General features: G+C 31.7%; 2 protein-coding genes across 2 annotated transcripts; both read left to right on the top strand.

The window, feature by feature from the left end:
- The first annotated feature begins 2372 nt into the window (after positions 1 to 2372).
- LOC140973652 (nuclear transport factor 2-like) lies at positions 2373 to 6663 on the top strand. The gene is made up of 7 exons (XM_073436631.1): positions 2373 to 2508; positions 3423 to 3609; positions 5090 to 5384; positions 5474 to 5887; positions 6071 to 6192; positions 6279 to 6344; positions 6548 to 6663. Exons 2-7 carry the CDS (start codon positions 3424 to 3426, stop codon positions 6629 to 6631), a joined length of 1167 nt encoding a protein of 388 aa, XP_073292732.1. The 5' UTR covers positions 2373 to 2508; position 3423; the 3' UTR covers positions 6632 to 6663.
- Positions 6664 to 8388: 1725 nt separating this feature from the next.
- Positions 8389 to 13128, top strand: LOC140973643 (nuclear transport factor 2-like). Its single transcript, XM_073436621.1, has 8 exons — positions 8389 to 8524; positions 9439 to 9625; positions 11106 to 11400; positions 11490 to 11903; positions 12087 to 12208; positions 12295 to 12360; positions 12564 to 12627; positions 12737 to 13128. The coding sequence occupies exons 2-8, from the start codon at positions 9440 to 9442 to the stop codon at positions 12955 to 12957; spliced, it is 1368 nt and encodes a 455-aa protein (XP_073292722.1). The 5' UTR covers positions 8389 to 8524; position 9439; the 3' UTR covers positions 12958 to 13128.
- Positions 13129 to 13996: the final 868 nt, after the last annotated feature.

Genomic DNA, 13996 nt, shown 5'->3' with positions numbered 1-13996 from the left:
AAAATTATGATTTCAAATGCATATCTTCCGTCCATGCAATCAAGTTGCCAGTACCGACACTTAAGGTTATTCGTTCAAATTAAGAAGTTGTCGATACAAGGCACAAATTTCATTAACGACCAAAAATTAAACTGGAATATAAAGCAATAAATTAATTTGATGAAGTTAATTGTGAGGTGAAGCTGGTCCTAGTTGAGTGCTAGCTGTGTTATTTAAGTGATAAAAGGTAGTGCTGGCACTTGCAGTACTTGAAACATTATTTAATCGATACCTTTATTTATTTTTAATATTATATTAAATATATCCTCATGAAATGTAGCTGGGGTTTGCATGTCAGTGAAACTAGTTATAAAATTATAAAATATGACACTGCACATAAAGACAATTCTGATCCGTTATTGGATAATTAATTAACCTNAAAAAAAAATGTAAATTATAAGATTAAAAATACAAATTCATCATTAACGTAAAAACAATAGACAAAATACGAATTACATCTCAAAAAATATAATTATCTCCATTAACCTAAATAACTAGATACATGAAATATATTAAATGAGTTGGATTTGAAAAAATTTTGTATCGATGTCGAATTTTTGGTTAATTAATATTAAAATTATATTGAACCTGGTATTTCATAACAAAACGGACGTGAATTTTTTGTCAAGTCTCTTTACCAAAACAATAAATGCATATCCCATATAAAGAAGTGTAAATCGAATTGATAACTATGACTATAAAAATCCATTTAGGTATAGTTTGATACATGAGATAATGGTGTGATTGATAAATAATCCTTTTTATCTCACGTTTGGTATTTTTTTAAAAAGTCCATGATATTATCATGGGTCCGTGATAAATAATTTTATAGAAGGATAAAATATCTCTTCTCTTTTGTGTGATAATTTTAATTTAATGATAAAATACATTAGAAGGATAAAATATTCCTTCTCTTTAGACATAGTTTGGTACACATGATAGGATAAACATGTGATATATAATATAATGATAAGTTAATGATAAATAAGATGTAGGATATTATATTTAATGTTTGATATGATTTTAATAAGAGTGATTAAATTTATATATTAGATTGTAATGATAAAATTAACCTTAACATAATAAATTTTATAATTTCAAAGTTGCTATTTGAGTTCATATTTCTTATCTGTTCATGCGCCGACAGTGCTTGCATGATTTATTTATTTTTACCTAATTTTATATATTATATAATATGATAATTGAGCCCTTGATTTTGTGAGTCAAATCAAATATCAATTTTAATGTTAATCGAGTGATACTAATAATTTTATTGAGATTTATAAAAATCATTTATGTAATTATCTCGAGTTCATTTATATAATTATCATATTGTATAATATATAAAAATAAAATAAAAATATTTATTTGATGAGGCGATGAAATGAGAGAACGATATGGTTTAATATTTTTATATATTGAGGGCAATGAAGTCATTTGTGGTGTTTTTTATCATTAGATTAAAATTATCACATGTCATAAAAGGGATATATTATCCTTATATAAAACTATTTATCACGGGCTCAAGATATTATAATANGAGTTCATTTATATAATTATCATATTGTATAATATATAAAAATAAAATAAAAATATTTATTTGATGAGGCGATGAAATGAGAGAACGATATGGTTTAATATTTTTATATATTGAGGGCAATGAAGTCATTTGTGGTGTTTTTTATCATTAGATTAAAATTATCACATGTCATAAAAGGGATATATTATCCTTATATAAAACTATTTATCACGGGCTCAAGATATTATAATATGCTTTCTAAAAAGGTACCAAACGTGGGATAAGGAGGATTATTTATCAATCCTTCTCTTATCTAGTGTACCAAACTATACCTTAGAGTATAAAATTCAAGTTTGAAATTTTAATGAATCTAATTTTTTTAAATAAATTGTTATATATATAAAGTTGTTTGGCGTATTAGAGACAAATTGGTGTCATTACTCATGAATAAGTTTTTTCATTCCCCAAAATATCCTTTTGACAAAAAAACCAAATTTATGTAAAAAATTTTTTAAAACTTATTAAAAATCAGAAAATTTAAAATTGGATTTTTTGTTTTATAAATTTAATTTATTTTTTAAAAAAAAAAAGAATGCATACACAAAATTTCGACTATATAAGCATATAAAGCATGAAATAGCCAGTGAAAAGCCCAATAATCCTCTGATATTATTGTTTGAAGTTGGGCTTATTTTAATACATGAATTGGGCTGAATAATGGCCCAAAACCTAACCTGAGCAATCCTACTAGGACAGGTATAGATTTTGCAAACATGAAAAAAGAAATCAGCAAATTAAATTAAATTAAACATATAAATCGAGAAAACTAATTAAAGCCAAACCTTCCATCGTATGCAAGTCCTCCGGCTTCAGAACTAAAAGTCTCGGCTCTTGAATCTTCTACCTCTCCAAATTCTCTCGCTCGCTCGCTCTCCGATCGTCTCTATCGGGTAATTGGTGTTATCATCACTTTCAGATCACACTAAAGACACTTTTTTTTCGAATTTTTCGTTGTTTTTACGACGTGTAGATGATTGCTAGCTTTCGTTTGGTCGAGAATGTGTGTTTGTTAAGTTGATATGTTTTTGCATATGATTTCTCAATCCGCGTGAAGCTTTGTCTCTTTGATTTTGTTGTTGAGACGTGTCTCAGTTAGATCTGCTGGTGGAATTCGTAAAATCCATCCATTGGTTAGATTTATTGTTTACTTTTGAGATTTATGTGTATTTTCAGGCGTAAAAGATTCTGTGAAAGGTTCTCAATTTTTTTGAGAAGTTTTCATGGTTAATGGTATAATAATAAATTTGACTGATTAGGGTTAACGGTAAAGAGATGTCTTTTTTCTCATTATTTGTTGTTGTTAAAGATGCTTTTACTCTGTTTATTGCTATTCCACGCAGATCTTGAGTTTAGTCGACCCTAGTTTGTGCTGTTTTGTCTCGATAAATTATAATCCTTTGGTTAGTTTCCGGTTCAAGATTGTGTATTTTTTAGAAAAAAATTTCTCAATTGAAAAAGTGTTTCCTTTAATTGGTGAACATGATAAAGTGCGTTTTTACTTGATCTTGCTATTTGAATTAAGATTTTTCAAAAGTTAAAAATGGAATTCTGGTGGGATTAGTTATTGCTTAATTTTGAGGTTACCAGAAAGTATATATTATATATACATTGAATTAATACTAAATAGAGCTAGAGTGATCAAAACACAAATTATGTTAAGCTGTATTTAATTTCTTTTTGTCTCATAAAAGATTATGCACAAAACTACAGGCAAAGATATGTGAAAGAGCTTCTAGGAGATTGATTTTGAACCTCGTGATTTTCTGAACCCATTTTGACTCTGAGTTTGTTTTCTTTTCTAAAGAATGGCCATGCAAACTGTGAGTCCTCTGCCTGCTCCCAGTGCTCAAGTGGTCGGAAATGCTTTTGTTGAGCAGTATTACCATATTCTTCATCAGTCTCCTGAGTTAGTTCACCGATTTTACAATGATTCGAGTGTGTTGAGTCGCCCAGATCCTAATGGTCTTATGACGACTGTGACAACTATGAAAGTAAGTTATTATGATTTTCCCAAATACCAAATTTTCACCTTTTTCTTTTCTGGATCTGCGTATATCTTAAGATTTTTTTTGAGATATTCATGTTTGTCTTGAACTGCTTTATTCTCATTGATTGTATTACGTGTATTATATATTTAAATATTGTTAGTTGTATCTTCAAAAGTTCATTACACTGTACTTGTTTATGCATCCCTTTCAGTTCCGATTTATCATGACGCTTACATCAACGTGTAGAATTTTTTTGCCTCCATACTAATGTACCACACGATCAATTTTAATTAAGTTTAATGTGCTCCAATGGAAAAAAGTCAATTCAAACATGACATAAATAGCAGATATAAGTGATTTTCACTGGTTTGATTTTGACTTTTGGTGATTAGATGACCCTTCTGAATTTACCCGAGATATGATGCGCTGTCTCTGGGAAAAATAGCATCCCCAGATCCCCTTTAACAATTTTGGGTCTTTCTGTACTTAAGCTTGGCTCCCTGAGGTGTAAATGTTGATTGTTGCTTGAAATATCCCTGATGCTCAAGAAAGCTCCTGGTTTTTCGCTTGATTATGTACTTGGAAACTTGTGTAAACTATAAAAAGGTACATTTGTTATGGGATACCACAAAATGTGGGGTTAAAAGACGAAGTGATGATAAAAGATACAACAGTTCACATTGTTCGTTTACCCGTCAATCAAATCCGCGGAACATCCGTTGCTACTCAACGAATTTGTAGCCTGCCTGTCGCAAAAATAAATGCACAACTATTGTTCTAATATACAAATCCACCATGTCCAAGTCCTATCAGAAATGGTTTTCCCCAATTTTGAACCATGCTGAAATAATTCGAGTGGGACTGTAATTCTGGTCCAAATAATAAGGCATCTCAGTAAAATGATGAAGGGTGCTCTTACTTCCAGATATTTTTTTTTTATTTCTTAAGGTCGTTACCATCTTTGGCCAACGACTTTGGAACAGATGCAAAATTGCTAATATGCATGTTTGTAACCTCGTAATGTTATAAAATGTGTGTGTGTGTCAAAACACTTCCATTTGAGATACTGAAGTAAATGGACGAGTGTTTTTCTGGAAAAAGTGAGAGCCATGAACTCTAATAAAATTATGGAGAATTTTCTCCAACTGTAAATCTTGTAATTAGCCAGGTGAATAAATGTGACTGGTTGATTTTTTGTGTCCTAAACTCTTAACAGGAAAACTTGCAAGAAATTGCAAAATAATATTCTTCTAAGATGACTAGAAGAAAAATTTATAAATACCAGTTTCCTCAGCATTCACCTGTCTCGTAGTCTCTTTGCTTATTGCTGATAAATTGATCAAATTCTATTATTGCCCTCTGGTAGAGCAAAAATATTATAGCATCTTTGATATGACAATCGACATTCTGTTTATCCATTACGTTCATATGTTCATGCGAGAAATGGATAATATAACCTTTGTGATGTTCTGTTTTTTCCCAGAGCATCAATGATAAAATTTGTTCCTTGGACTACAACAACTACAAGGCAGAGATAAAGACTGCTGACGCCCAGGATTCGTACAAGGATGGAGTGATTGTCCTAGTTACTGGTTGCTTGACTGGAAAGGACAACCTGAGGAGGAAATTCTCACAAACCTTTTTTCTTGCTCCTCAAGATAATGGGTATTACGTTAAAAATGATGTTTTCCGATATGTGGAGGAGAGTGAACCAAACATCAGTGAAGTGACAAACGGAGTAGGTGACTCAGCATTACATTCTGTGACCCAAGATCCAGGTTGGCTGTATAACTGGTTTCAAATGAATTATAACATGGTCTTGCTATCACTTTTTATTGGTCTTTTCATCAACTTCAATTTTTTCCAGAACCTGTTCAAGTGGTTGATCCGCCCACCTCAAACAATACAGCTTATCATGAAGAGGAAATTGGGACTGTGGAGGAGAAACCCGTTGGCCAAGAGGTTGATGAAAAACAAATTAGTCATGACAGGGATATTGTTGTTGAAGCTAAATATCATCCTGATGAGAATCACGTATCTGCGAATGCAGAATCAGATGCTTCTGCATTTGAAGATGATGTTCCCAAAAAATCATATGCGTCAATTGTGAGCTCACAAACAAAGAAGGGTCCGACCAAAGTTTATGTCCCTGCTAACACTGCAAGATTTATAAAACCCGAGAAACAAACCGTTATTCCAGCTGCCGATTCATTGGGCCCTGAAGCATCTGCCCCTTCAGCACCTATTGATACCCCCGAAGGCAAAGATGACCAGGACGAAGGTATTTTTGATTTTACAGTCATATCAGCTAATTTGAGTAAGAACAAGCACTATGGGCCTGACAGCATGAGATTCTGGAAAACAAGACTTGATATGAAGCCACTTGTTGCTTATCTACAATTTTTTTGTTCTAAATCAGTCATTCCAAAGATGCATATTTATATTTTTGCCTTATTTCTTACAGTGGATGGTCACTCCATATATATCCGCAATTTGCCTCTAAATGCAACAGTCGATCAGCTTGAAGCTGAATTCAAGAAATTCGGGACTATAAAGCAAGACGGAGTACAAGTCAGAAGCAATAAGGTTGATTTTACCACCACTTTCTTTGCTGTTTAATTCTACTTGCTCAGCTTGTGTTGATAATAATGTCATCTATTCTTTGTATGCAGCAACAAGGATTCTGTTTTGGCTTTGTTGAATTTCAAGATTTTAGCTCCATGCAAAATGCAATTAAGGTCCATGCTTTTTGAATTTGTTCTTTATGTAGTCAGTTACAGCCTTGATGAAATCAGACAGATCTAGAAGTTTGACTGTTCTGATTCACCATTTTGCATATTTATCCTATTGCAATCATTTGTTTATTAGAGAACATATGATCAATAACTCTTACGACATATCCCTCTATTACTATGTATTTATAAATAATTTACTCTTTCAGGCTTCTCCTATAACAATTGGAGATCGTCAAGCCACAGTGGAGATAAAGAGGACTACAACTCGAGGTGAGTCATACCCATGCTAAAATTATACTGGTGTCGTTATCTCTGTTCTAGGAANAAAAAAAAATGTAAATTATAAGATTAAAAATACAAATTCATCATTAACGTAAAAACAATAGACAAAATACGAATTACATCTCAAAAAATATAATTATCTCCATTAACCTAAATAACTAGATACATGAAATATATTAAATGAGTTGGATTTGAAAAAATTTTGTATCGATGTCGAATTTTTGGTTAATTAATATTAAAATTATATTGAACCTGGTATTTCATAACAAAACGGACGTGAATTTTTTGTCAAGTCTCTTTACCAAAACAATAAATGCATATCCCATATAAAGAAGTGTAAATCGAATTGATAACTATGACTATAAAAATCCATTTAGGTATAGTTTGATACATGAGATAATGGTGTGATTGATAAATAATCCTTTTTATCTCACGTTTGGTATTTTTTTAAAAAGTCCATGATATTATCATGGGTCCGTGATAAATAATTTTATAGAAGGATAAAATATCTCTTCTCTTTTGTGTGATAATTTTAATTTAATGATAAAATACATTAGAAGGATAAAATATTCCTTCTCTTTAGACATAGTTTGGTACACATGATAGGATAAACATGTGATATATAATATAATGATAAGTTAATGATAAATAAGATGTAGGATATTATATTTAATGTTTGATATGATTTTAATAAGAGTGATTAAATTTATATATTAGATTGTAATGATAAAATTAACCTTAACATAATAAATTTTATAATTTCAAAGTTGCTATTTGAGTTCATATTTCTTATCTGTTCATGCGCCGACAGTGCTTGCATGATTTATTTATTTTTACCTAATTTTATATATTATATAATATGATAATTGAGCCCTTGATTTTGTGAGTCAAATCAAATATCAATTTTAATGTTAATCGAGTGATACTAATAATTTTATTGAGATTTATAAAAATCATTTATGTAATTATCTCGAGTTCATTTATATAATTATCATATTGTATAATATATAAAAATAAAATAAAAATATTTATTTGATGAGGCGATGAAATGAGAGAACGATATGGTTTAATATTTTTATATATTGAGGGCAATGAAGTCATTTGTGGTGTTTTTTATCATTAGATTAAAATTATCACATGTCATAAAAGGGATATATTATCCTTATATAAAACTATTTATCACGGGCTCAAGATATTATAATATGCTTTCTAAAAAGGTACCAAACGTGGGATAAGGAGGATTATTTATCAATCCTTCTCTTATCTAGTGTACCAAACTATACCTTAGAGTATAAAATTCAAGTTTGAAATTTTAATGAATCTAATTTTTTTAAATAAATTGTTATATATATAAAGTTGTTTGGCGTATTAGAGACAAATTGGTGTCATTACTCATGAATAAGTTTTTTCATTCCCCAAAATATCCTTTTGACAAAAAAACCAAATTTATGTAAAAAATTTTTTAAAACTTATTAAAAATCAGAAAATTTAAAATTGGATTTTTTGTTTTATAAATTTAATTTATTTTTTAAAAAAAAAAAGAATGCATACACAAAATTTCGACTATATAAGCATATAAAGCATGAAATAGCCAGTGAAAAGCCCAATAATCCTCTGATATTATTGTTTGAAGTTGGGCTTATTTTAATACATGAATTGGGCTGAATAATGGCCCAAAACCTAACCTGAGCAATCCTACTAGGACAGGTATAGATTTTGCAAACATGAAAAAAGAAATCAGCAAATTAAATTAAATTAAACATATAAATCGAGAAAACTAATTAAAGCCAAACCTTCCATCGTATGCAAGTCCTCCGGCTTCAGAACTAAAAGTCTCGGCTCTTGAATCTTCTACCTCTCCAAATTCTCTCGCTCGCTCGCTCTCCGATCGTCTCTATCGGGTAATTGGTGTTATCATCACTTTCAGATCACACTAAAGACACTTTTTTTTCGAATTTTTCGTTGTTTTTACGACGTGTAGATGATTGCTAGCTTTCGTTTGGTCGAGAATGTGTGTTTGTTAAGTTGATATGTTTTTGCATATGATTTCTCAATCCGCGTGAAGCTTTGTCTCTTTGATTTTGTTGTTGAGACGTGTCTCAGTTAGATCTGCTGGTGGAATTCGTAAAATCCATCCATTGGTTAGATTTATTGTTTACTTTTGAGATTTATGTGTATTTTCAGGCGTAAAAGATTCTGTGAAAGGTTCTCAATTTTTTTGAGAAGTTTTCATGGTTAATGGTATAATAATAAATTTGACTGATTAGGGTTAACGGTAAAGAGATGTCTTTTTTCTCATTATTTGTTGTTGTTAAAGATGCTTTTACTCTGTTTATTGCTATTCCACGCAGATCTTGAGTTTAGTCGACCCTAGTTTGTGCTGTTTTGTCTCGATAAATTATAATCCTTTGGTTAGTTTCCGGTTCAAGATTGTGTATTTTTTAGAAAAAAATTTCTCAATTGAAAAAGTGTTTCCTTTAATTGGTGAACATGATAAAGTGCGTTTTTACTTGATCTTGCTATTTGAATTAAGATTTTTCAAAAGTTAAAAATGGAATTCTGGTGGGATTAGTTATTGCTTAATTTTGAGGTTACCAGAAAGTATATATTATATATACATTGAATTAATACTAAATAGAGCTAGAGTGATCAAAACACAAATTATGTTAAGCTGTATTTAATTTCTTTTTGTCTCATAAAAGATTATGCACAAAACTACAGGCAAAGATATGTGAAAGAGCTTCTAGGAGATTGATTTTGAACCTCGTGATTTTCTGAACCCATTTTGACTCTGAGTTTGTTTTCTTTTCTAAAGAATGGCCATGCAAACTGTGAGTCCTCTGCCTGCTCCCAGTGCTCAAGTGGTCGGAAATGCTTTTGTTGAGCAGTATTACCATATTCTTCATCAGTCTCCTGAGTTAGTTCACCGATTTTACAATGATTCGAGTGTGTTGAGTCGCCCAGATCCTAATGGTCTTATGACGACTGTGACAACTATGAAAGTAAGTTATTATGATTTTCCCAAATACCAAATTTTCACCTTTTTCTTTTCTGGATCTGCGTATATCTTAAGATTTTTTTTGAGATATTCATGTTTGTCTTGAACTGCTTTATTCTCATTGATTGTATTACGTGTATTATATATTTAAATATTGTTAGTTGTATCTTCAAAAGTTCATTACACTGTACTTGTTTATGCATCCCTTTCAGTTCCGATTTATCATGACGCTTACATCAACGTGTAGAATTTTTTTGCCTCCATACTAATGTACCACACGATCAATTTTAATTAAGTTTAATGTGCTCCAATGGAAAAAAGTCAATTCAAACATGACATAAATAGCAGATATAAGTGATTTTCACTGGTTTGATTTTGACTTTTGGTGATTAGATGACCCTTCTGAATTTACCCGAGATATGATGCGCTGTCTCTGGGAAAAATAGCATCCCCAGATCCCCTTTAACAATTTTGGGTCTTTCTGTACTTAAGCTTGGCTCCCTGAGGTGTAAATGTTGATTGTTGCTTGAAATATCCCTGATGCTCAAGAAAGCTCCTGGTTTTTCGCTTGATTATGTACTTGGAAACTTGTGTAAACTATAAAAAGGTACATTTGTTATGGGATACCACAAAATGTGGGGTTAAAAGACGAAGTGATGATAAAAGATACAACAGTTCACATTGTTCGTTTACCCGTCAATCAAATCCGCGGAACATCCGTTGCTACTCAACGAATTTGTAGCCTGCCTGTCGCAAAAATAAATGCACAACTATTGTTCTAATATACAAATCCACCATGTCCAAGTCCTATCAGAAATGGTTTTCCCCAATTTTGAACCATGCTGAAATAATTCGAGTGGGACTGTAATTCTGGTCCAAATAATAAGGCATCTCAGTAAAATGATGAAGGGTGCTCTTACTTCCAGATATTTTTTTTTTATTTCTTAAGGTCGTTACCATCTTTGGCCAACGACTTTGGAACAGATGCAAAATTGCTAATATGCATGTTTGTAACCTCGTAATGTTATAAAATGTGTGTGTGTGTCAAAACACTTCCATTTGAGATACTGAAGTAAATGGACGAGTGTTTTTCTGGAAAAAGTGAGAGCCATGAACTCTAATAAAATTATGGAGAATTTTCTCCAACTGTAAATCTTGTAATTAGCCAGGTGAATAAATGTGACTGGTTGATTTTTTGTGTCCTAAACTCTTAACAGGAAAACTTGCAAGAAATTGCAAAATAATATTCTTCTAAGATGACTAGAAGAAAAATTTATAAATACCAGTTTCCTCAGCATTCACCTGTCTCGTAGTCTCTTTGCTTATTGCTGATAAATTGATCAAATTCTATTATTGCCCTCTGGTAGAGCAAAAATATTATAGCATCTTTGATATGACAATCGACATTCTGTTTATCCATTACGTTCATATGTTCATGCGAGAAATGGATAATATAACCTTTGTGATGTTCTGTTTTTTCCCAGAGCATCAATGATAAAATTTGTTCCTTGGACTACAACAACTACAAGGCAGAGATAAAGACTGCTGACGCCCAGGATTCGTACAAGGATGGAGTGATTGTCCTAGTTACTGGTTGCTTGACTGGAAAGGACAACCTGAGGAGGAAATTCTCACAAACCTTTTTTCTTGCTCCTCAAGATAATGGGTATTACGTTAAAAATGATGTTTTCCGATATGTGGAGGAGAGTGAACCAAACATCAGTGAAGTGACAAACGGAGTAGGTGACTCAGCATTACATTCTGTGACCCAAGATCCAGGTTGGCTGTATAACTGGTTTCAAATGAATTATAACATGGTCTTGCTATCACTTTTTATTGGTCTTTTCATCAACTTCAATTTTTTCCAGAACCTGTTCAAGTGGTTGATCCGCCCACCTCAAACAATACAGCTTATCATGAAGAGGAAATTGGGACTGTGGAGGAGAAACCCGTTGGCCAAGAGGTTGATGAAAAACAAATTAGTCATGACAGGGATATTGTTGTTGAAGCTAAATATCATCCTGATGAGAATCACGTATCTGCGAATGCAGAATCAGATGCTTCTGCATTTGAAGATGATGTTCCCAAAAAATCATATGCGTCAATTGTGAGCTCACAAACAAAGAAGGGTCCGACCAAAGTTTATGTCCCTGCTAACACTGCAAGATTTATAAAACCCGAGAAACAAACCGTTATTCCAGCTGCCGATTCATTGGGCCCTGAAGCATCTGCCCCTTCAGCACCTATTGATACCCCCGAAGGCAAAGATGACCAGGACGAAGGTATTTTTGATTTTACAGTCATATCAGCTAATTTGAGTAAGAACAAGCACTATGGGCCTGACAGCATGAGATTCTGGAAAACAAGACTTGATATGAAGCCACTTGTTGCTTATCTACAATTTTTTTGTTCTAAATCAGTCATTCCAAAGATGCATATTTATATTTTTGCCTTATTTCTTACAGTGGATGGTCACTCCATATATATCCGCAATTTGCCTCTAAATGCAACAGTCGATCAGCTTGAAGCTGAATTCAAGAAATTCGGGACTATAAAGCAAGACGGAGTACAAGTCAGAAGCAATAAGGTTGATTTTACCACCACTTTCTTTGCTGTTTAATTCTACTTGCTCAGCTTGTGTTGATAATAATGTCATCTATTCTTTGTATGCAGCAACAAGGATTCTGTTTTGGCTTTGTTGAATTTCAAGATTTTAGCTCCATGCAAAATGCAATTAAGGTCCATGCTTTTTGAATTTGTTCTTTATGTAGTCAGTTACAGCCTTGATGAAATCAGACAGATCTAGAAGTTTGACTGTTCTGATTCACCATTTTGCATATTTATCCTATTGCAATCATTTGTTTATTAGAGAACATATGATCAATAACTCTTACGACATATCCCTCTATTACTATGTATTTATAAATAATTTACTCTTTCAGGCTTCTCCTATAACAATTGGAGATCGTCAAGCCACAGTGGAGATAAAGAGGACTACAACTCGAGGTGAGTCATACCCATGCTAAAATTATACTGGTGTCGTTATCTCTGTTCTAGGAACTTGTTACATATTAGTGGTTCTTCATATGATATATTGATTATGTTACTGTGACAGTTGGCATTGGGAGGGGTCGTTTCAATTCTTCACGTGGAGGGTTTCGTAATGACAATTTCAGAGGCCGTGGAAACTTCAGTGGTGGTCGAACCTATGTGAGAAACGACAGCTTCAGGGGCCGAGGGAACTTTAGCAGTGGACGTAATGGGGATGGTTATCAACAAGGAAGAGGGAGAGGTAATCGACTTCTTGGCCTGAGTCAGAATACTGGTTCAACGTAAAGTATGCATCTTTTAGATATATGAGCAGCAATTTTGACACAATTTTCGTTTTCTTTCTGGCATCTTATTTCCAAGGAGTGGAGTAGTAACGGTTCAGTTATTCTTTCTAACTGTGTAGAGGAATTTTAATTGCAATAACTTAATTATTTTGTCGGATGGAAATTGCTTTTCCACTTTGTTTTTACCTTTACTGCAAATATTAAAGTTTTGGATTACATAACCTAGCACTTGTAAATTCGTTCTACATGGGTCCTCTAGTGTTTGTTCACAGATTTCAAGTGATATTGTGAGAGCCCAGCCCAAGCAAAAACTCCAAAGCCCAGCCCATTTAAGAATAAGTTAAATAAAAAAAAAGATTTTAATCGTTTTGCTGTTTACATTAAGAAATCTTGGTTGTTTGGTCATTAAATATTAATCAGGAGCACGGATTCCCACATATATTGGATCAGTTGAAATAATAGGATAAGACACACGGACAGTGTGAATTTTGGTAATATTATATATAGAAAAATATGTAAGCTATGGTCAAATGTTATATTATATAAGATGAAACACTCATTTACTCACACTCATTTACTAACTCAATAAATGAGCTATTCAAATATTTTTTATATGTCATATTATCGAATGAGTATTCAAAATAAAATTTTTATAAATTAATAATATTTTTAAAATAAAATTTGGTCTCGATCTCACCTTGAACTCATATACTAAAATCTAATTTAATAATTTTGATAAATTAATAATATAATAATTTTTCGAAATATTTTTTTTTATAGATCTATGGTCACGTTAATATTATAAATTAATAATTATCTAATAAAAAAATATAAGTAAGACAATTTATTAAAATATAATTTACTGTTATTTGGTTTTTTTTTTTGAAAATTATATTTAGTTGAATTTATGCCTAATTTTTCTCATTGAACTCATAGATGTAAATGTCTTTAATTCAATTCTACAATTAATTTTTAATTATTAAAAAATAATATCATTTACTTGTTTTTATATGTTTATAATTGAATTTTTTTTTTTTTTT

This window comes from Primulina huaijiensis, chromosome 1 (genome assembly GCF_012295235.1).
Source record: "Primulina huaijiensis isolate GDHJ02 chromosome 1, ASM1229523v2, whole genome shotgun sequence".
In the NCBI taxonomy this organism is placed as follows: Eukaryota; Viridiplantae; Streptophyta; class Magnoliopsida; order Lamiales; family Gesneriaceae; genus Primulina; species Primulina huaijiensis.
The sequence above is the reverse complement of the archived record's forward strand: the minus strand, read 5'-3'. Positions and strand labels throughout refer to the sequence as shown.